Here is a 22,117-nt window from a genome sequence, read left to right as displayed (position 1 = left end):
CATTAGTGGGAAAAGCAAACAGTGCAAGTGACAGCCTACCTCACAGGGCTGTTGTGAGGCTGTGCTGGCACAAGATGAAGTGCTTTGTAAATACTCTGAAAATGTGAATAATCGATTGAGAAATGGATTTCAGACACTTTGTTAGTAGAAACCACTAGAGATTGGAAGTGCAGTGTTTTAATAATAAAGACTATTGAATAAGGCTGTCTGTTGTTGTCTATACAAAAAAATACCAACACCCCCCGGAATTTAGAGCCAAGATGCTACCCGCCCACTCCCCTCCCCCCCCACACACTATTGAGGAAGTGACACTTCCTACATATTTACCTCACAGTGAAATTGGATTCACAAAACCAAACCAAAACAGTAATAAAACGGGCACAACTAGAGAAGCAGTGTGTTCTCCTGAGCCCTGTTGGTAACCAGGAGGTCAGAAATACTAATCCTGGCTTAGTTAATAACTTGCTTTGTCTGTGGGCCAGTCAGACAAAAAGGATGAGTCTCAAGTGACGTGTGTCTCTCAGTCCTCTGAAAGCACTTCCTAAAACTCCATAGCTGAGAGAAACTCAGGAACAGAGCCCAAAGCTGTGTAAAACATGGTTTCTGAATCAGACTGGGGTTAGGGAGTGAGGGGTGCGGGGAGACACACAGCTCACTGCTTGCCCTGACTTCACACCTGAGCCTGAGCTGCAAAGTGGAAGGATGTGTGTCCAGGAAGAATGTGTGGTTTCTGCTGTGGAGAGCTCATATCTATCTCGGGCTATTTCCAGCTTGAAGACAGATGATATTTGCTGCCAGTCCTGTACCCTGGTGCTGTGGGGCCTAGCATGACATGCACTCAGTGTGTCTCTGTCTAGGAGGTTCAGCCCTTCTGAGCAGCCCTCACTGCTGTCATGCCTCTCTGAATTTTGGGAAGGACACAGTCTTGGGACTAGGCCTCCACCTGAGTCCAGCTTCTTGATCCTGAGCCAGACCGTGCCCTTAAATGAAAAACTTGAAAATTGAAGCTCTAAGCGGAATTTTATTCCATGATGAATTCTGGATAAAGATTTAATGATAATACATGACCTACGTGTGGGTTGAGGATGTTTTTTTCTGGGTTGCAGAGCACGACTTTTCTTTTTTCTGCTTTTGACCTAAACATGAAGGAAAATTTCAGAATAGTCCTGGAAAACATTTCATATCCTTGATTAGAAGCACTTCATCTCCTTCACCTTCTCCTCTTTACCGCTTACATTGGACATTGCAAGTACATTTTATTTATTGTATGATAATTTCTTTTTAGTGAGGGAATGTTTTATGGGACTATTGTCACAGGGGGAAGCATTTCTTTTATCTTAAGTCAGGGCTGCCTCTAACTAGCTCCTGTCAGGTCTTAAAAGTCAGCACACTTTTAGAAAAGAGTAATCCTCTTGAATGTTTTCCTTCCCCATGCTACCTTTTAGGTGCCACATAGAGCTTGCTGCATTGAAGCAAATCTAATCGAAGCACACCCAGCAAAGAATAATGGTCCCTGGCTTGGGATCTAGGCTTTAGTTCATTTGGAAACCAGGATGATCCTGGCCAGGTTTAATGTATGAAAACACTCCAAACCACTTTGGGTAGACTCTGTTATTATAGAACCAAACTATAAAACAGGAGGGTTGGGGGCTTTCCTCAGTGGTGGGAATCTGCTGTTATTTCTCAGCAAGTCAAATCCGTGATGAATACTAGTGAACAGACTGTGTGGTCTAGTTCAGGCTGCAGCATCAGCATTGTAGCAGACCAGGTTCAAGAAAGAAGGAAACCACAAAGATCAGAGAGAGAAGGTTGCTTGGTTGGTAGCCACAACAGCACATTATAGACATAGTCAAAGACCAGTGCCTCTGTCTTCTCTGCACATCTTCCCCAGGAGATGATGGGGAAGTGAAAGAATAAAGAAAATCTTGACTCAGAAAGAAGAAATAATTGCTATAAAATGATCCTATCTATTGCCTGGGACTTGTGCACCCAGCTTAGGCACATTTGGCAAAAAATTCCCCTTATTTTTTCATCTTTTAAAAAAAATTTTTTTTAATATTTATTCCCTTTTGTTGCCCTTGTTTTATTGCTATAGTTACTACTGATGTTGTTATTGATGTTGTCATTGTTGGATAGGACAAAGAGAAATGGAGAGAGGAGGGGAAGACAGAGGGGAAGAGAAAGATAGACACCTGCAGACCTGCTTCACCACCTGTGAAGGGACTCCCCTGCAGATGGGGAGCCGTGGGCTCAAACCAGGATCCTTACGTTGGTCCTTGTACTTTGCGGCACGTGCACTTAACCCGCTGTGCTACCGTCCGACTCCCATTTTTTTCATCTTTTAAGTGATAGTGTACAACCCCAAAGACTTTTCACTATAGTACATAGTGCTCAGTATATGCCTCCTATGACTCCATAAGAACAGGCTTGGGGATTACTTGTTCTACATTCCATTTTCTCAGTATTAATCTTCCACTAAAGTTGTGCCTAAAATCATCTTCCCCCCCCCCCTTAGGTAGCAGTATGACTAAATACACCGAGAAGCTAGAAGAGATCAAAAGAAGTAAGTAACACCATTTGATGGCTTGGGATAATGGAACCCTCTAACTGTATATGTCGGTTATTAACAGTCCTCACTAACCTCTTCAGGTGACACAGAGAAGTGGGAGTCAGGCCATTCTGGCAGGTACCTGGAGGGGTGAGAGGAACACTGTGCCTTCCTGTGTACAGCTCTTATAGGAAGGAGCGTGACCCATGGCTTCGAGTTCTACCTAACATATCCCATAGGAGCCATTAATGTTGGTATGTAGAGTGAGCTCTAGTTAAAGCAGCGAGAAGCCAACCTTCTAGTTTCATTGTACTTCAGACTTTGTGACCTTTTACAAGGCATTTAATCTTCCCTGGCTTCTTATTTTCTCTGTATCTGAGGTGGGAGTAATAATATTTCTTATTTCCTAAGGTTCTTTTGAGTATAAATTAGGTAGCATTCACAAGAGACTTTGAGGTGTGAGAAGGGAAGAGCTTGTTCTTAAAACATGGCTGTTTACATTATAAATTCATTGCAGTCTGCTTTCTTTTAATTAAATATCATATTTCATGCACATCCTTTTTAAAAACTAATCTTCTGCGAAGATAAGCTGCTAGTCATTGAGTGCATTACCCTGGCGCAAAATCATAATTTTTTACTCTGTGTCCAAAACAGACGTGAAACGTACACATCAAGGCTAGAATTAAAGGAGAAATAGAAACATCTATTTACTGAGATGGATTTGCTCGAATCCTCAGCATGGAGAACTCGACGCTGAGGGAATATTTAGCTAATGCTAGTAAAGAGGTACTCTGATTAATAACAGTTCAGGACTTGGCTCTGGTCATATCCATCTTCTGGGAAGAGAAGACTACGAATCCAAAACTCACCAGAACTTTTGTTTTTAAAACAGCAGGCCCTTTCATTTAAACGATGGTGTTTCTTTTCCCTCTAAATTGCTGCAGGATTACAAAAACCCCAGACTGATATACGTGGGCCCAGGAGCAACTTTCTGCTGACTCTGTGATTTGCCACTTGCAGTTATTAAGGGCTAATGCTGTAGAGCTTGGGTGGGTTTTTAAGTGGGTTATGTTACAGCATCCCTTATGTTTCACATTTTGAAAATGACCTACGTCTATGTACATTTTAGGTAGACATTAACATTTTAAACTGGGGGTAGGGGGTGTGGAGATCTCATTTACTCACCTACGCTTCATTATTGTTATCCTTGATTCATCCGGGGTAGGTAAAAGCAGATGGCCTTCCTCAGACGGGGTTTTCAGTCTTTATCCCCTCCTGTCCATCACTGCAGCTGAGTGGAAGCTCACGTGCCCATCCCAGAAATGTGTCCCATTTAAAAAAAAAAAAGTCCCTTTCCTCCCAGTTTAGTGAAACTCTATTTATAAAACACTTCTTTAAGAGCTGGATATGGTTTCATTAACATCTCAGTGGTGAATGAAGTTTATCTAACATTCCCCCAAAGCAACACCTCTGAAGAGTAGAGTCCTTGAAAATACTTTCTTTAGAAGCTCTGGGCTTCCTTTTAATGAGAGGGTGCTTCCTGTCACCTGGTTTAGTATATGACCAAAGCCAAGTCCTGAACACACTTGGTACTGACTCCCTGACTAGAATTACTTCAGAATCTGCTTTGGGAACCTACATTTTTGGAAGTTATTTCCTTCACTTTCCCCCTTTCTGTGGCAAGTGTCATTTTAGGTTAAAAAGGCGGAGAATATTGCCTGGTTTTGTGACATCCTAGACCCATCCCTTTTCTCAGGTTACCTGAGAGGCCATGTCTTTCTGTGAAATTGCAGGCCTTGTTCTGTTACTTCCTTTGATTTGTCTTCCACTGTGAACCCCAACTTCCCCTTGCTAATAATGCACTTGAACAGAACCCTGAAAACTCAGAATTCCTTTGTAATCTGAATATTCTTTCAACTTTGCCTGGAGAAAACAGATACTCTGTCTATTAACCATTTTACAAAGGCCTTTCTTGGCCACTGGTGGTTAGATAACACTCTGTTGGACCGAGAATGAAACATCCTAGATAGTCAAGTCTCTGTCCTTCCAGTAACTCGAGAGACAGACTTCAATTCCCAACTTACTGACAAAGCAGAACTCGATAACATGTCTGAAACTAAGACTGTTTGTCTCCATCCTGGAGCTCGGGAGAAGCCAGGCTAGCAGAAGCTCCATTCTTAAAGCTCTGCTCACCCTTGCAGGGAGAGACTATCAGAGCTTTCCAAATCATTCTTTCTGTAAAGTTTAAAACTTACTTTCAGACGTCTTGTTTGATCTTTTACCTCTGAGTAATAATGTCAGAAAGTCCTAATGATGGCTGTCCTTCTAAACCAGAACCAGGTATGTAAAGTTAAGACTCAAACGTGCAGTGGAATTTCTAGTGCTTGCAAAAGGACATTAGAAATGCCAATCATTACATTATAGCAAATCCTGGCTTTACTTGTTTATTTCAGATTATCTCTATTTAGTTAAAGGGGATTCTTAGTGTTCATGTTTTGTACTGGGAATGGTATTTTAAGCTATGTAACTCTACCACAAGAATATAAATGGATAAATGCCACAGTGAAAAACTATTTGAAAGCTGTTGGTTATTTTTCAGTGGGTGCCATTTTGGTCTAAATCAATGAGTTTTGGTGAACAAGTTCATAACAAATGAAACAAAGATTGTAGTTTCTGAGCTGTAGTTTTTGAAGTATAAGTAGGCTGAGCCTACTTTGGTCTTCATCCCAGTGGGCTTCAGAAGCTCCCTTTGCATTAAGTTTTGCTACATTGTACTCCAAAGAAGCTGTTGTGAGAATTTTCAAATAAGTTATTCATCAGTTTGCTCTCCTTAAGACAATTGAGAATATAGAAACTTTCATTCCCTGTAAGAAAGAGTCTTGACAGATTTCTAACTTGCTAGCTCTTAAGGTAGTAGCATTTCCTGACTCCTGAGTGGTTAGGCGTTTGAGAAGCCTTGCTGACATTATCCTTCTTAGACCCTATCTGGCCAGTTCTTTTTTTTTTTTTTAATTTTTTTTAATTCATGGAAATGATTAGTAATTCCAGGTAAATGATCCTGAATACTTTTAATCCTTTCCTGTGTTGCTAGGAGTCTTGGGTTTATGAGACATGCATGCTGTGAAGGTCATAGTAATTATCCAGCTAACCTTCAGTAATTCTAAAATAATGAGGCCGTCTTTAAATGTATACTTAAAAATCCAGAAGAGGCATGAAGGGTAAGGGTGGATGGGAGTTGAGCATTTTGAAGACTCTTCAGAATTGGCAGTCATCTCCAGAAATCTAAGAAAAACAGTTTTTAAAATTTTTAATACACCGTTGTGGGACAGGTACCAGACAAAGTGAGACTGGCTAAAAAAAATTTTTTTTTAATTTTAATGTCATACGAAGAATTTTGAACTTAAGTGCAGAAGTGTACTTGAGTGATACCTCAGAACTGTAAAGATAGCACTGAGTAGCAACCATATTGATGTTTTAGTTTTTTTTCTAAAATAGTGGTTACAAAAAGCCACATACCTGAAATTTACCATCCTAATAATGTTTAGCTGTCCACTTCAGTAATGCTAACTCTTTCCCAATTATTATCCAATAGAGCTGAAGAAATTCTTACATCACAGAAAACTGAATGGGTTGGTTTTTACTGATGTAGAATTGATAAGAACTTGGTATGTAACAGGTTATTAGGGTTAGTCATACTTAGTGTGCAGCGTTGTGTGTGAAATGCCCTATAGATGTACCATGGTTTGGGACCTCAGGAGCACACTTGTTCTCATTGCAGAGCAGAGTGTGAATAGTAGAGGATGAGCGCTTTGCCCGTTGTTTGACCAGAGGCAACTCAGTGTCTCTGGGTCTCTGATCTCACTTATAAAATACTGATATTTCTCCCCCTCTGTGGCCCTGGAAAGAGTTTCATGTGGTTTACATGAATGGATGCAACACAGTATGGCCAAAGCAGGGGAAACAATATGATAATGAAAGACTAAGAGCAAGGGGTGAAGTCTGTAGAATCAAAAAGTGTGTCATAAATTCAACTTTAGTCCAAAGCTAAGGGGAAGAAATGAAGAGGCGATAAGAAGGTTTCCACATTTAATTTTAAAGGTATCATGATGATGGAAATGGCATATATAAAAACAGACCACTTGAAATATAGACCATAGACTTTGTTGACTAGAAAGAAGAACTCTAGGAGAGCAAAATAAACTTAGAACATTTGTCCTATCCTGCTTTTCAGATTATAGATACAAAAAAGATGAACTTTTCAAGAGACTAAAAGTTACAACTTTTGCTCAGCTGGTAAGTTTAATGATCTTCCATTGGAATAAAGATTATCTAATTGTGTTACTTTATGTATTTCTAAATTCTACTCTAGGTAATGTTTGCAGAGAAATTTCTTCTGATTTTTTTTTATATATATATCACCTAGTTGAGGATTAATTGGTGTGTGACAGGTATTCCCTCCAAAGATGGTGTGAAAATTTCCTCTTTATTTTAAATAATAATTTTATAAAGTAAAAAAAAAGTTCATTCTACTTCTGATCATCAAATTTATGGATCAGGCTTTATTTTCCTTGTACATTTAATTGTATTTGGAATCTAGGATTTTGGACACTGAACTGTTTGGACACTGTTCTCTGAAATATCCTTTCTATGACCAAGTCATTCTACCGTAAGTTGCTCTGTTACCCTGGGCAATTCATTTTATTCTTTTATTTGAAAATTAAGACAAACTATCTCTCCAGTCCCTAGAAAAACATTCCACTGTTATAATTCAAGGTCTAGGATTTTATGGACTAAGTTGTACAAAGTATTTTTTAAAAACTGCGTATAAGTAGAAGGTATTATGATCAGTATGTTCATTGTCCCCCTTTTTTCTCCATTGCATGAACAGTTGCAGATTTAATTCTGTTTTTTTTCTTTACTGGGGAATTAATATTTTCAATTCTATTTTTTAAAAAATTATATTTTTAAGGAATAGCCTGTTAAATTGGGACTAGAATATATGTAGACATGGATTTAAACTTACTCATTTTCTTGCTGTAAATTATCTTTGGGCTTTTGTTTGTTGTATAGTGTTTGAATGGATCTTTTCTTCTGGAATCATCATCTGCAAAATTGGAATTAACCACTCCCAAAGTAAGGGGACATGAGGTTTAGTCTCCAGTTGAGGACGCTTGACAGCTTCTCAAACAAGAAATCTTTGATGTTTCCTTGTCATTTGTAAACGACAGAGTTGCCTATGTTTAAAGACAAACAGACATGCACGTATCTACACATTTCATTCTCCCCCCCCATCAGGTCATCCAAGTGGCTTCCCTATCTGATCAAACACTAGAAGTGACAGCTGAGGAGATTCAAAGACTAGAAGGTAATGAGAATCAAGGGTGTGGGGGAAATAACAGATGGACCATTTGACTGAAGTACTCACACCGTCCACGCTGGCTGTTGTGTTAACAGGGCTTGGGGACTTTGATGTATCTATTTGAAATTAGATTGTTGTTCTCCAAGAAATGCTGTCTGGTGCTTCAATTATTCTAAGGAAGAAAAAAAAAATCTAGTTTTTACCAATTACCTTTTTTTCAACATATTTTTAGTACTGTCTATATATTATAGGTTTTCGAGTTAGGTGATAGGAGATTACACAGAGGAATATTTCTGCTTGCATGGAATGTATGGTGGTGTGTCTACAAGCACATGTTCATGTGTGTTGGTTGAGTTAGGAGCAGGATTGGAAATGCAAGACTACTGATATGGCAGGAATTCCTGATGGAGGACTGGAAAGAAAATCTATCATATATACATATCTTCTACAAGGCACTTCCTGTGAATTTTCTCATGAGAAGATTTAATCTTCTCAAAAACTCTAGAAGAAAGGTATATATTGCTGAGAAGCCCAAGCCCTGGAGGCTAAGTTATTTTCTGAGGGCACTACAGCTAGTAAGGACCGATCTAGGATATAAAGCTATGTTTCTCCAGTAAAGACACTGTCAACCTATGCCTGCTATGGGATTTCCAAGAAGGCACTTGTCACACAGAAATCCAAGGTAGGCTTCCTTAAGGCTTTTGAACTGTACCTTAAAGTGGAATAGAATCTCTGCAGGTACTAGAAGAAAAGGGGGAAGTTACTGAGTCTGAGAAGCAAAGTTAGGGGAAGAAAAGACCCCGAGGGTGTCTGGACAGTTGAGAGTAATCCAGTCTGACTGCTGTCTGAGGGATGAGTTGATGTCTGGTAGAAGATAAGGCTAGAAAGATAGGTAGGCTCCAGGTTTCCTTTCTTAAATACCCAGCCGAACATAAAACCTCTTGGTTGTACTCCTGTGAAAAGAATTTACAGTTAAGGTATTTATTTTACCCCGATGTACTCAGCAATCAATGTGTGACTGTGTATTAACACGGAATGTGTTTTGTTAAGATTGATGCAGGCCAGGAATTTCACTTCTGATTTCAAGACAAGTTTCTCAGGAAGTCTGCACACTGGGCTTGTGCAACTCAACTGTCATTTCCCTGGGCTTGTTTTTGTTAGGGAGGATAAAGAGAATCTGAAAAAGACAGGAATTTATCGTTGACAGATGCTTCTCACAAGGCAGAGAAATAAGGGTTCTTTGTAACAGAGATAATTGAGTCTCCTCATACAAGCACTCCCAATTTTAACCTGGTTAACCTGGATTTGTCCTTTAATTCATTGTTGAAATTGCAGCCCCAGAACATATGGGCACATGCAATTTTCTCTTCTGAGATAAATTTGCACAGCAAAATAGGCTCTTATAAAGTAGGACACCATAATGTGTGAGTAATATTAGTGTTTTTTTCTAGTGCTCTACACAGAATAACTCACTCAGGAATGCCTGTGGGACAGATTGTATCTGTATGCATATTAGCTATCATTGAAGGAATAAAATAAAAATATCCTTGTTGTGATGTTTATTTTTTTTCTGACTTGAAAGTATATTTCTAGAAAACTAGGAAACAAATATATATGTATATATGTATATATATATATATATATATGAAAATTAAAAGAACTAGTAATCACTGTTAACATTTTGGTTTATTTTTGACTTATCTAGCTCCTTAACTAAATCCATACTCTTTGTATATAGATTTATATTATGTAATTTTCAGAGAGCATTTTAGCATGCATCCTTTCCTGTGTCATTAGTAGACTTGAAAAGCTTGATTGTAAAGGCTTTGTTGTCATGTCTATCATTTGAAGATACTGTAATTTATTTGATTATTCTTCTGTTGTTGAGCATTATGAGGATGATTCTAATTTTTCACTTGTACAGAATAACGCTGCATTGTAAATTCAAGACTGTGTGATTCTCATTATTTCCTGAACATAAGTCTCTGCAAATGGTCAAAGGCTGGAAGCATTTTTAAGATGCTCAGTGTTGGTGCCACAGTGTCTCCAGAAAGGTTCTGCCTGCTCACATTCCCAAACGAATGAATGTGACCATTCTCCCCATCCTAGCCTGTGCTGAATGATCATCATTTTTATAAGTATTTACTACTTTGATAGATGGAAATGGTATCTAATATAGTTATATTTTGGGTTTTCTTTGATAGCGAGATAGAGTTTTGCATCTGTGTGTGTTGGTCATATTTATTCTTTTGGGAATATGTCCTTTCCCATTTTATCCTAATAAAATGCTCATCATTAATTTAATAATTTGTAAAAGTCCTACATCATAGACTTGCAAGGTAACTCATTGGGAAAATGCCTGCTTTGTCATGCTCAAATCCCAGTTTCAAGTCTGGCCTATGTTACACTTTGGAAAGCTTCAGTGCTATGTTATCTTCCCCACTCTCCCTCTCTCCATCTGATCTCTATCTGCAAAATCCCTGGACACCCAAACATTGTCACAATGGAAACCCATCCAGCCTTGAAAATGAGTGAGAAAAATCTTAACTTGAGGGGGCTGGGCAGTGGTTAACTTGGTTAAGCACACATATCACCAAGCACAAGGAAGGATCCAAGTTCAAGCCCCTGCCCCCAACCCACAGGGTGGATGCTGAGCAGTGAAGCAGGTCTGCAGGTGTCTATCTTTCTCTCTCCCTCTCTATCTCTCCTTCCCTCTCAATTCCTCTCTGTCCTGATAAAAATAAAGTAGAAAGGAAAACAAAAGAGAGTAGACAGCATAATGGTTAAGCAAAAAAACTTACATGCCTGAGGCTCCAAGGTCCCAGGTTCAATCCCCCATACCCCATACCACCATAAAACTGAGCGGATCAGTGCTCTGGGGGGGGGGGGGGGAGAGAAGGCTGCCAGGAGCAGAGGATTCATAGTGCCTACACCAAGTCCCACCAATAACCCTGATGGCAATAAAATTTAAAAAAAATTAACAAAAAATCTTTACTTGATGAATGGAATGATTCCTAAGCTCTAATATTATGTGAAAATACAACATTAAAAGCAAATAAAACATCAAAGCCTCAAACAGTATGAAAGACATTCTTCGGGTTATGTAAAAAGGGAAGGAAATAAAATATATGCAAAGGCATGTATGTAGTTGTTTTATTTCTGGAAAGAGACATAAATATGGTAAGGTATTTCGCTTGTGGAAGGCTTGAGGACCTGCAGTTCTCGAGCCAGAGGAAGGCTTCACATTAACAGTTTAATCTGGCTTGCATTTTTACCTTGTGCACACGATGCATTTTCAATGAAAGAGCTACTACTTAATGTAAGAACTTCTTATAAATTAAGTATATTAATCTTTTCTCATCCATGTATGTCACAGATATTTCCCCCCAATTTGTTATTCACCTTTTAATGTGCTTTATTTTCTTTTTCCTTTCGTAAATGAGGTTTTCATTTCTACATGATTTAATCTGTTAGCTTTTCATGGTGTGTTTTCTTTAATTGCTTTGGCCTTGTAAAATGCAAAATAAGATCAATTATTTACTTGTATTCCCGTCTACTAGCTTGTTTGTTAGGTTTTCTACATCAGCCCATCTCTTAACATATTTAGGTATAAGATGTGAGGGGGTTCCCTGCACTTGATAGTCGACAGCTTATCCCAGGACCATTTATTCAGGAGTTCTCCCTCTCCCCACTGACATCTGCTGTCACCTTGAACTTGGATTGCGTTTTCATATGTGTTCGAGGATTTGTTTCTGTGTTCTCTAATATAGTCCATTTTATGATTGTTGCTCTGCGTTATTTTGACCATTTGTCTTTTCTGTATATGTCACTATTTGACGTGTATATATATGGCAGGTTTTCCAAACAGCATATGTATATTTTTCTCATGTAAAAATCTTAAGATTTGAAAGAAAAAAATTCCCATTGGGATGTATATAAAGGTTAAAAAATTTAAATGTGGAGAAGATTAATATCATTTTACTTTTAGCCACCTAGTGAGAAAATTGCAACTTAATATTACTCCCTTCATTTAGATTTCCTTTAGTGTCCCTAAGTAAAATTCTGTAAGACATCTAAAGGGGATCTGGGGAGGGATTCCAGTGGTAGAGCACATGCTTCACACTTAGAAGGACTTGGGTTCAATTTCTAGAGCAGCCTCCCTCTCTCTGTCTCTATCTCTGTCTCCATCTCTCTCTGTCTTCCCCCAGAAAAGACCTGGAGAAGATTTTAGAGTTTGCATTTGCTTTGTGTGGGTGGAACTGAGGCTTCGTGCATGTGTGATTTCACCACTCCAGACCACTTTTTCATTCAGATAGAGAGAGGGTGACACATTACAGCACTGGCATATCCTCCACTGCCAAGGCATTTCCCACGTGATGCCAGTTCTTGAGCCTGGGTTGTGAGCATAGCAGTGCAAGCACCCTACCCAATGAGCCATCTCTGGCTCAAGACGTTTTAGGTTTTATAGGCCCTTTACACTTCTTACTAGATTCATTTTCTAGGAGAGTACATTTTATATTTGCAACCATTAATGTAAACAAGCTGTTTTTCCTGTTGTTATCCAACTGGCATATGGAGAAATATTCTTTTTATACCTATTTATTTATTTTTAAAGAATCCTTTTTTTTTTTTACTATCTTTATTATTAGAGACAGAAATTGAGAGAGGAGGAGGAGACAGAAAGGGAAAGAGACAGAGACACCTGCAGCCCTGCTCCACCACTTGTGAAGCTTTCCCCCTGCAGGTGGTTGAACCCAGGTCCTTGCACACTGTAATGTGTACAGTCAACCAGGTGCACCACTGCCTGGCCCCCTTATTTATTTTTTTAATCTAACTTTACTTCTCTTATCATAGGATTTACTTGAGATTTCTAAATACATAATATGTAAATTAAATGTTAATAACCCCCTTTATAATTTTTTTTAATAACCTCCTCTTATAACAATCTCTTATCTCTATTTCTTCTCTTCGGTACTGATCAGAACAGTGAATTAACAAACTTCTTATATCAGTCTCCTTCTACACTCTTTTTATTAGTGATTTAATATTGATTTACAAGATTATAAGGGGTATAAATGTAATAAGGATATAATTCCATACAGTTAACACCACCAAATTTCTGTGTCCCATATTCTCCATTGGAAACTTCTCTATTGTTTATTCCTCTGGGAGTATGGACCAAAATTCTTTGTGGAGTTCCCTCTACATTTTTTAAATTACAGAGGACCAGGAAAAGTTGTGGCTAATGTGAATTATATTTATGGTATTAAAATATCAAACTGAGAACTTAAATAAGTTTATTAATGTGTCATTTAAAATAATGATACTAACCCCATTGCAAACATAAATAATGTTTTTATGCAAAATATATTTTCAACACAAAAATACATTACTGAGAATGGCATTGTTCTATATTTAAAAAAAACCTCCTTCAGGCGTGATTTAAAACAAAGCAGCTGCTTCTTGTATTTTCTGCACATACTCTGTTGCAAATGTTTTTTGGGTTGAGATATATGAAGAAAGTCTGGCTTGTGCAGATCTATAGTTGAACAGAGGAGGAATATTTTAATAACCCTTCAGATAATTGTGAATATTTTTCTTTGCTGTCACACCAAAACTTGACAACTGCTAGTTCCTTAAAGGTTAGCTGTAAAGTGGAATGTGAGCCTGTTGTCAATGAACTTTTCATATTCTGCTACATAAAAATCTACTGGTTTGTTTGCACTTGCAGTGGGTTTTACCATCCATGATTTTGTAGGATCATTTACTGGTCATTTGGAAAATATGGATTCACTTAGTTATGAAGGTCTTCTAAATACTGACAAATTTCAGTACACAATATTTTTCTAAAATCACATTTACTAACCTCACTGCTTAGCTTCTCAGACAAAGGATAAGGAAGCATTCTAGCTCCTGATGACAAATACATTTTCTAAAACTCTTGATTTTTGTTCAAAAGTTAATCATAGCAACAATCTCCATCTATTGTTTTCTTTAGAATAGCAAGTTCATTTAGATAATTTTTTAGAAAAGTTTCATCAAATGCACATGTCTAAATAAGTATGTATTTTTTTTCTGCCAGCTTCTCATCCAAGTGAAAATGGTGTTCAAAAGCAACAGTAATCACAGTGAGATTTCTTCCTTGAGACAACCATAGTATTTGGTATATAGTGAATTTGCTGTATGTGGGTTCTCCACTTCTTCATACAGAATAGTAAATAGGTGTATACTTTAGGGTGAGATTTTATAAAATCACTAATGTTTCACCAGAGATTTTTTTTTTTTAGTGTGACTGTCATATTTATTAATTGCAAATATTGGTCAAAATAGGATGATTACTAATAAAATCTGGTGCCAGTGCCCTGATTCTTGCTTAGATACTAGCAGTTTTAATTATTTCAGTTGTACCAAATAACAGTGCACTAGTGATAATAGTAATAGGAATGATGTTAATCTCATGAAAATAGTTTTTTAGCATGCAGATCCCCTGAAAAGAGGCTTTTGAAGCGACTCCTAAGATCCACAGGCTACATTTGGAGAATCTGTATGTTAGAACTTATACAACAATTGAGTAGTGGTTATTTGGTTTCTTGGCCTTATTTCATGCCTTCCATGTACATGCAAATTCTGAGGGTAACAGTCCTTACTTGTTTGCAAATTTTAGACAGTGACTCCAGGACTTCCGATCCAGATGCTGAAATCACAGCCAGGACCAACGGGCAAGGAAGCCCGGGTGAGCAGCCACCAAGCCCCATCCAGTTCATAAATAGTGCAGGAACAGGGGACTCCAGCCGCTCAACTCTTCAGAGGTACTCTAATCAGATTCATGTTTTCCTGCATTTCACCTTCAGACTAATCGAGAGACCAATTGCAGTGATTTAATTACCTTAGAAACTGATTGGCAGCAGCAAAGTCCCCAATTTTCCTCCCAGCCCTTCTACTTTTTTCCCTGTATAAACACCACCTCTTGAATCTTTTCATAGCAATCTTATTTCATGTAAGAATATTCAATAGAAACCAAATCTAACAAAATAACACAAGTGAAATTAGCAGCAGCAAATCAAGGAATATATTGATAGATGCTCAACTTTCACCCTTGTTTCTTCTCAGCCTTTGTATATGCAAGCCTGCTGTTAACATTGAGCTTTACAACTGTCTTTTGACTTCAAGAGTATGATTTCCCCCCTCCCCCCTTCCCGTCTACAGCAGCTTATAATTACCCTGTCCAGAATCAGAAGAAAAATAGAGTGTCACATACAGCACTCTGATATTTAATAGGTGTATAGGAGAGTAAAAGCAGCCCTCAGCGTCGATTCTCCAGCTGCACATGGCTGGCCCTTCTAACTCCGTGTGCTATATAATACAACACTGTCTCACAAATATTAACTGTTGATCACAAGAAGGTGCAGATTTTTGGCACCCCTTCTGCTGGTGAAACAGCTCTACTAGAGAAATAAATTCAAGGAATGGCTATCATCAGTACCGTTGTTTTATAACCTTATTCCTTGCAACAAGGACTCTAAAACCGCCTTTACACAAGGTAGGCCAACAAGACTTCCACTGAGGATGCAGTCCTTTATAAAATACTTTGTTCAACAGAGTCCACACTGTATAGGTCATGGTTACGGTACTTAAGAGATTTAAATACAGATTTTGATTTGCTCTGGTAGGAAAGGAATTATGCTATGAATAGCTTGTGGTTTGACACTTGTGTCTTAATACACACATGGGAAGCTATTATCTTATTCTAATATGGATATTTCACTTTGTTCACAACACCTACTCTTCCCATTACTTTGATACATATTTTTTGCCTGATTTTACCTATCATATTAGTAGGGTGACCAATTGTAGTAATCAAATCACCACAGAAACAGACTCCTCGGTGGTGAATTCCCTCCCTCATTTAAGCCCTAGCTTTTTCTGTGCCATTATATGACTGTCCCCAAACCCAAATGCCTCTCCAAACTTCAACATTGTGACCTATGAAATAAAAATAAATACAGGCATCTGTTGAAAAAATTCAGATTAAAAATTCATATTGGCAAGGTCACTAAGTGCATGAAATACTTAAAACATTATTGTTTCATATTGTATATCCCACATATAGAAGTGTCTTTCATTTTTCCCTCTCCTGTCAACCTTATTCTTTCCCCTTGTTCTTCTTTTTCTGCATCCATCACACCACCATTGTATTAACTACTCTCCTCTTTTTTCTCGGAGCACTGCCATATTGCTTGAGAAGCGTGTGCTCTAGTTTTTGCACTCCTACCCCCCCTCATGCTAATGACCTAACATGTGTTCTTTGAAAGGTAGGTGAGGACATGTGGATTCCCACTTTAGCCTCCACTGTGACAGACTAGGAATCCACAGGAGCTGGCTTTCAGAGACAGGCCTGAGACATTCTGTCCATTTTCCTTTTTCTTTGTGTAGTGCCTTTGAAAAGGCATGGCAGCATACTCAATCCCACACTGTTCTGGAGAAACGCACTGACCTTAAAGCCACCAAGCCCTGACCAACTTCTGCTGGCCTACTTTTCACTTGCAGTGTCATCAGTGGTGTTGGGGAGCTGGACGTAGACAAAGGGCTAGTGAAGAAAGCTGAGCCCAGTACCAAAGACAAGCCTTATCCTGACTGCCCCTTCCTGCTGCTTGATGTACGAGATAGGGATTCTTACCAGCAGTGCCACATTGTTGGAGGTAAGAGAGAAAAGGCTTTACAGTGTCTTGTTCCCAACAACAGAGCCCATTCTTGGGTCTGTGCAGGCTTGAACTGCATCCCACAGCCAACAGTGAAGAAAACCGTGTGGTAGCTGGATCCATTACGGGAGTCTGGAAGTTGGCGGTATCTACCCTAGAGCAACGAGAGGTTGGATGACTCAGGGGCCCAGTGCTCAGTGTCAGACACGGTCTAGCAGAGCTGCATGTTTTGTTCAGTGTCCTGTTTCTTTTCTCTCACTAAAGTATTCAGCTTATGCCCCACTGATTTTTAATATGCCTTTCTCTTAACTCTCAGACTTTAAGCCAGATAGGAATTGGGACCAAACTGTACCAAGAGCTATAAGCATCCTAAGCCTTTTCTTTTTCTTTCCTTTTCTTTACAGCTTACAGTTACCCAATTGCAACTCTTTCTAGGACCATGAACCCTTACTCAAATGATATTCTGGAATATGTATCCTTTGTGGCATCTCAAGGAGCTGGATGGTATGGGAATTTTAAGAATCAAACATTATCATGATTCATACTCCTGGTAAGAAAATTCTGTGAAGGACCCTTGATATTAATTAGCTCAGCATGTGTTAGAATTCAGCTCCTTCGCCATTACTAAGTATCTGATTGTTAAGACAGATGCTTTACAAGTCATACAGCACAAGACCAAAACTTCTTAGCTTAGAGGTTATGGCCCATTAATAATTAGTCCCCAAACTTTTTCTTCCAGAGGCTTTACCAAAAAAATTTAGGAGGTAAATTTTTTCTTTTTGAATTTTGAATTTCTTTGCTCATTAAAAAAAAAAAAGACCACTCAAGTAGTAAAAATTATTTAAATGCTGAAAATACAAAAGAGAACAGTGAAATGATTAATAAGCAATCTACACAATTGAACAAACTACAGTTTTTATGTACTTTATTCCAGACTGTTCTATGTCTTCTTTTTGACAAAGCAGACATCATGCTCTAGCTATAATTTAATGTCTTGCTCTTTCCCCACTTCATATTAGGGTGTAATACAAGTGCTTTCTAAGCTCCACTTTTGATGTAATGTAAATCTCATTTTTAGACTCACTAAAATTTACCAAATCACTCTCCTCTACTGAGCTTTCAGGTGGTTCCCACTTGTTACTACGGTAAGTGAGGTTGCAGTGGACACTTTGAACATAAAAGTTTTCCATTTCCTTGTCTATAAAATGGAAATCGTAGTACTTAACTTCCCAAGGTCCTATGGGTAAAAGAGCCAGAGGACTTAAAAGTGTGTAACTACTGCTGTCCTGGGTCCTGTAATGCGTTTATAAAAGAAAAGATGACCAGCTTGTGTGGTTGCCATGACCACAGGAGGGGGAAAAAATATAATCCAGTAACTCCTGGTGTGATGGGCAGAGTGAATGCTGATGCTCCCTGACCTCAGGAAGACAAACCGTGGCAGCTCTTTGCTCTTGGGGGGAGGGGGGCTTCGTCACAGTCTAGGGCGGTGTGCTCAGTGTGGAGGGGCCTTAACCCATTGACTCAGAAAAACGCCCACGGCAAGATCATCATCCTGTACGATGATGATGAGAGACTGGCCAGCCAGGCAGCCACCACCATGTGCGAGCGAGGATTTGAGAACCTCTTCATGCTTTCCGGAGGTAAATCTGCTCAGGACCTACAGGGCAGCCCTCTAGACTCTCACTGCCTTCCACCCCTAGCCCCATCACCTTTCACCTCTCAGAACTTAGCACTCTGGAAAAAGGGAGAGGAGTCCGGAGTCAGGGGTGATAGAACACTCTTGTGAGCTCCCCCGGCACATGTCTGTAATTCCCAAAATAATGACACGGTGGGAAAGTTGAGCCCTGAAGATGTGAGCACATGGGTCTCTGGTGGGGTTCTCTGAACCCCACAGGACAGCTGATACTTACGGTCACAAAGTGTCCTAACTTCAGTGACAAAGTTAGGAAAGATTCCATATCTCTGGGTCAACCTGAAGTTGGTCAGCAAAAATAAGATGACACGCAGGCTCATTTCTAGCTTCTGTCTCACAGTGGTAATGCCACTTTTTCTGATGATTTTCTACACCTAGGTCTAAAAGTTTTAGCTCAGAAATTTCCAGAAGGACTGATTACGGGTTCCCTGCCAGCATCCTGCCAGCAACCCCTTCCTCCTGGTTCTACCCGGAAACGATCCAGCCCCAAAGTGCCACCCCTTCCAGCTGAGAATAAATGGAGATTCACACCAGAGGACTTAAAAAAGATCGAATATTACCTGGAAGAGGAACAGGGCCCAACAGACAACCTGAGTAAGATGTTTTGACCTTTAGAGAGAAAGTTTTCTGCTGAGCTTGAGATGTGCAACTCTTGGACATCACCTTATCATATGAAAAGTTCAATCTCATATTCAGATTCTAAATGTATTTGCCAGGGGGTGTGCAGGTGCTGGGGGTGGGGAGGGGGGTTGAATAGAAGGGATCCCAGTTTGAAGTGAGAATTAGGCATTGATTGCAGAGAGACTTAGAAAGAGAAGAGTCTGTCAAAGAAAATGGGCAGCTCAGGAATAGTGGCAGTCCTTCTTGGATAGTTTTTATTTCTTCTATGTACATTTAAACCACTTTGGATCTTGCCTTGGGCTCAAAGCTCTCTCATCACTCTTGCACCCTTCTTTACTAAGACGAAATGAAGAGCAGGCTGGGTTGGCTAGGCGATACAGAGAGGAAGAAAGAACTACCAGGGTTTCCTTTTAAGCCTGCCCCTTCCCCACCTCCAAGTTGGTCTCAAAAGTGAAGAGTCAGCTTTAGCCTCAAGTAGGGGCTGAAAAGGACTTCATTAGCTTAAAAGTGGTTGTAGCCTAAGACTTCATTAACTTAAAAGTGTACTTGGCAGGTTGTCCCTGTAATCATTCTTGCAGCTTTGTCTACCACCCCCCCTCGCCCCACCCCACACGACCCCCTGTCTTCTTGCTCCCCGCAGGCCGACTGAGCCAAGCAAACGCCTCTGGAAGAGACTCGAAGGTTCCAGGCACTCGTGGCAGTCAGAACCCTGCCAGCCACTCGAACCCCCGCTCACTGGGCAGTGGCCATGCGCAAGTCAAACCCTGGAAGTAAAGGCTTTGTGTATCTTAGCTGAATAAATGTCTCTCTCCTTTTGAAACCCCTGGGCAGTTCCCAAGCTGGTCGTTTTCAGAAACAACTGCAGAGCAAAGGCCGAGGCACGTGTGGTGGGATTGCTCCCCTCTCCCTGGCTCCCACACCCAGCTCAGGAAGGATTTGGAAAAAACAGACATGATAGGCTCTAGTGTCCTTCCTATTGTTTACAGAATATCCCAGCCTCTGCAACTGAGTAACAAAAATAGAGTCTAATTATTTTAGGCTCTTACTATTATTTGTTTTTAATAAGGTGCAGCTTGCTTTGGTCTATAGCCTATGTTGTTTTGTAAACACTTCATTCACATCTGGTGCGTTCTTTCCAACCAGTCCTTTTTCACACTCACAGTTTTTGGTTTCTGGAAGATTTTTCAGGGAGACTTCACAGCCCAAGAAGCCATCCCCTGGGATGTGGGTGAGTCCTAGGTTTTAAGTACCCCAAAGTTACCCCCCCCACACACACACACACGTACACACACAGCCATGGTGGGCTCAGTGGTTGAGGAACTCAGTTCCCAGCACTCTGTACTCTGAGTCTGGAAGCTGCTAGCTGTGAGAATCCTCGGCCTTGAGGTTTTCGTCCAGCTGCTCTCGAAACTTCCCGAACATTGCTCCTGGCTTGTGCTGTTCTGCAGCCAGACAGGTGAAACTGCCTTCACATAGCGAGTGAGCAAGGGCCCCTCACAGGAAAGCCCTGTCAGTTGTGAGAGTCAGAGAAAGTCATCACCCCTCCCGCCCCCGTCCCACCAGCCACCCCTCATTTGTGGTCGGTTTATCAGTTGTAAATTTCCACTGCCCTCCTCACATCCATCCATCCATCCATCAGAGATGGGTGGAAATTACGGCCACTTGAAAACATAGGCTTCAGTCGGGCAACTGTGGGACACACAAAGGCAAGGACGACTCCACAGCCCTTTGTCAGAGCTGACAACCCTTTAAGCCCTTGCTTTAAAATACAGTATTAGTCTAATTGAGTAATTAGTGCAATTTCCTGCTTACTTTTCATTCTCGGGGACTGAGCTGTGATTAGGAGGTTGTGATTATAGATTCTGGTTTGGGCCAGAATTTTGAATCAGCATTAATTGAATTGCTCGGTGACTGACATTCATTCCATTTAATTGGGGGAACAAAAGACCTCAGGTAAGGCTGAGGAACTCTGAAATTATCAGGAAAAGGAAAAGAGCCTTGTTAATTTTTATGGTCTGTGATCTGTAGCTGTGATAAGGGGCTAAGGAATAAATTGTGCTCTTTGTCATGGCAACCAGCTTCAGAAAAGCCAACTGAAAATTGCCTATCCTTGGGTGGTTACGGCTGCGGGTAAGATCAGCCTTAACGGGACTATTTTCTCAGCACCAAAAGAAAGAAAAGAAGAAGGAGGAGGAGGAGGAGGAAAAAAATATATATCACAGTATTTCTAACATAGAGGGGCTCTGTTTGTGAGAGAAATAAAGATAATAAATATCTCCTAGAGCCATATGGAAAAATAACTTTCAGATTTAGCCCAGTTCTGTTTTAGTGTGTTTATTCTTCTCTACTTGATTTCCAAAGTGCAACATTTTCCAATGCTTTAGAAATCAAACAAACCAGGGACATTGTTCAGATGTCAAGCCGTGCCCAATTTTCCACAAGATTCAAGAATCTTGTATAAAATTCAGCCAACGTACACATAGCTTTAATGAGGAGCCTGTCATGTTTCCCCATAAATTTATTGCCTGAGAACTTAGTGCAGCCTTTTGCTAATGCCAAAATGCTCTGGCTTTTTTATTTTCTTTACAGCATAGATTTTTTAAAAATGCAAATTTTCCACATTCAACTTTCCCTAGCGTGGGCAGAATTTTCCTTTTAGACTTTTTGGATGCATATACATTTTTAAGGGGGGCAATTTTTCCCCCTCTATAATGAAGTTCTGGCTATGCCATTCTAAAGTTGACTGGTCTTTAGATTTCCAACCATGATAGTCTCTCTTTATTCCCATTATTCATTCCCAGCACCAAACAACACTTATGTTAGAAACTGTTGTATATATGTGGGCAAATCTGTCTAGCAAATCTGTGAGGACTGCTATGTATTTACCTGGGAGATCTGTCAGGTTGTATGTATTTATGAATTTCTCCGTAGTGCTTTGCCCTCTTGATAAGATTTTTTAAGTAAGCTCTCCTACAAGACCTTTTCAGCTTCTGCCCTTTTGTGTTAAATGTCACTGTCAGACAGTTTTGTTTTTTTTTTTAGTAAGTCAAGGCATTGCTTTGAATGTTCAACTTCACAAGTTCTTCTATTAGAGTAACTGACGTGTCTTATTTAAGTGCTCACTGATTCCTTTGTGCAATTATGGAATGTTAAAGATTAAAGTACATAGTTTCTAACTTGTTGTCTCTCTTACTATG

The 22,117-nt window shown here is 39.7% G+C and overlaps 1 protein-coding gene across 6 annotated transcripts in view; it reads left to right on the top strand.

Annotated features, from left to right (window-relative positions):
- CEP41 (centrosomal protein 41) overlaps positions 1-21,115 on the top strand; it is a 46,224-nt gene extending 25,109 nt beyond the window's left edge. For 2 of the 6 annotated variants that reach the window (XM_007524205.3, XM_060196570.1), the window contains 9 exons: positions 2,516-2,563; positions 6,780-6,841; positions 7,844-7,913; positions 14,572-14,716; positions 16,455-16,606; positions 17,011-17,078; positions 18,132-18,246; positions 18,678-18,893; positions 19,561-21,115. In XM_007524205.3, the coding sequence (XP_007524267.1) occupies positions 2,516-2,563; positions 6,780-6,841; positions 7,844-7,913; positions 14,572-14,716; positions 16,455-16,606; positions 17,011-17,078; positions 18,132-18,246; positions 18,678-18,893; positions 19,561-19,694 (1,010 nt within the window). In that variant the 3' untranslated portion in view covers positions 19,695-21,115. The remainder of the gene's footprint in view (positions 1-2,515; positions 2,564-6,779; positions 6,842-7,843; positions 7,914-14,571; positions 14,717-16,454; positions 16,607-17,010; positions 17,079-18,131; positions 18,247-18,677; positions 18,894-19,560) is intronic. The other 4 variants (XM_060196569.1, XM_060196572.1, XM_060196573.1 and 1 more) reach the window with 4 other exon arrangements.
- The last annotated feature ends 1,002 nt before the right edge of the window (positions 21,116-22,117 follow it).

This window comes from Erinaceus europaeus, chromosome 8 (genome assembly GCF_950295315.1).
Source record: "Erinaceus europaeus chromosome 8, mEriEur2.1, whole genome shotgun sequence".
Classification (NCBI taxonomy): Eukaryota; Metazoa; Chordata; class Mammalia; order Eulipotyphla; family Erinaceidae; genus Erinaceus; species Erinaceus europaeus.
The sequence above is the reverse complement of the archived record's forward strand: the minus strand, read 5'-3'. Positions and strand labels throughout refer to the sequence as shown.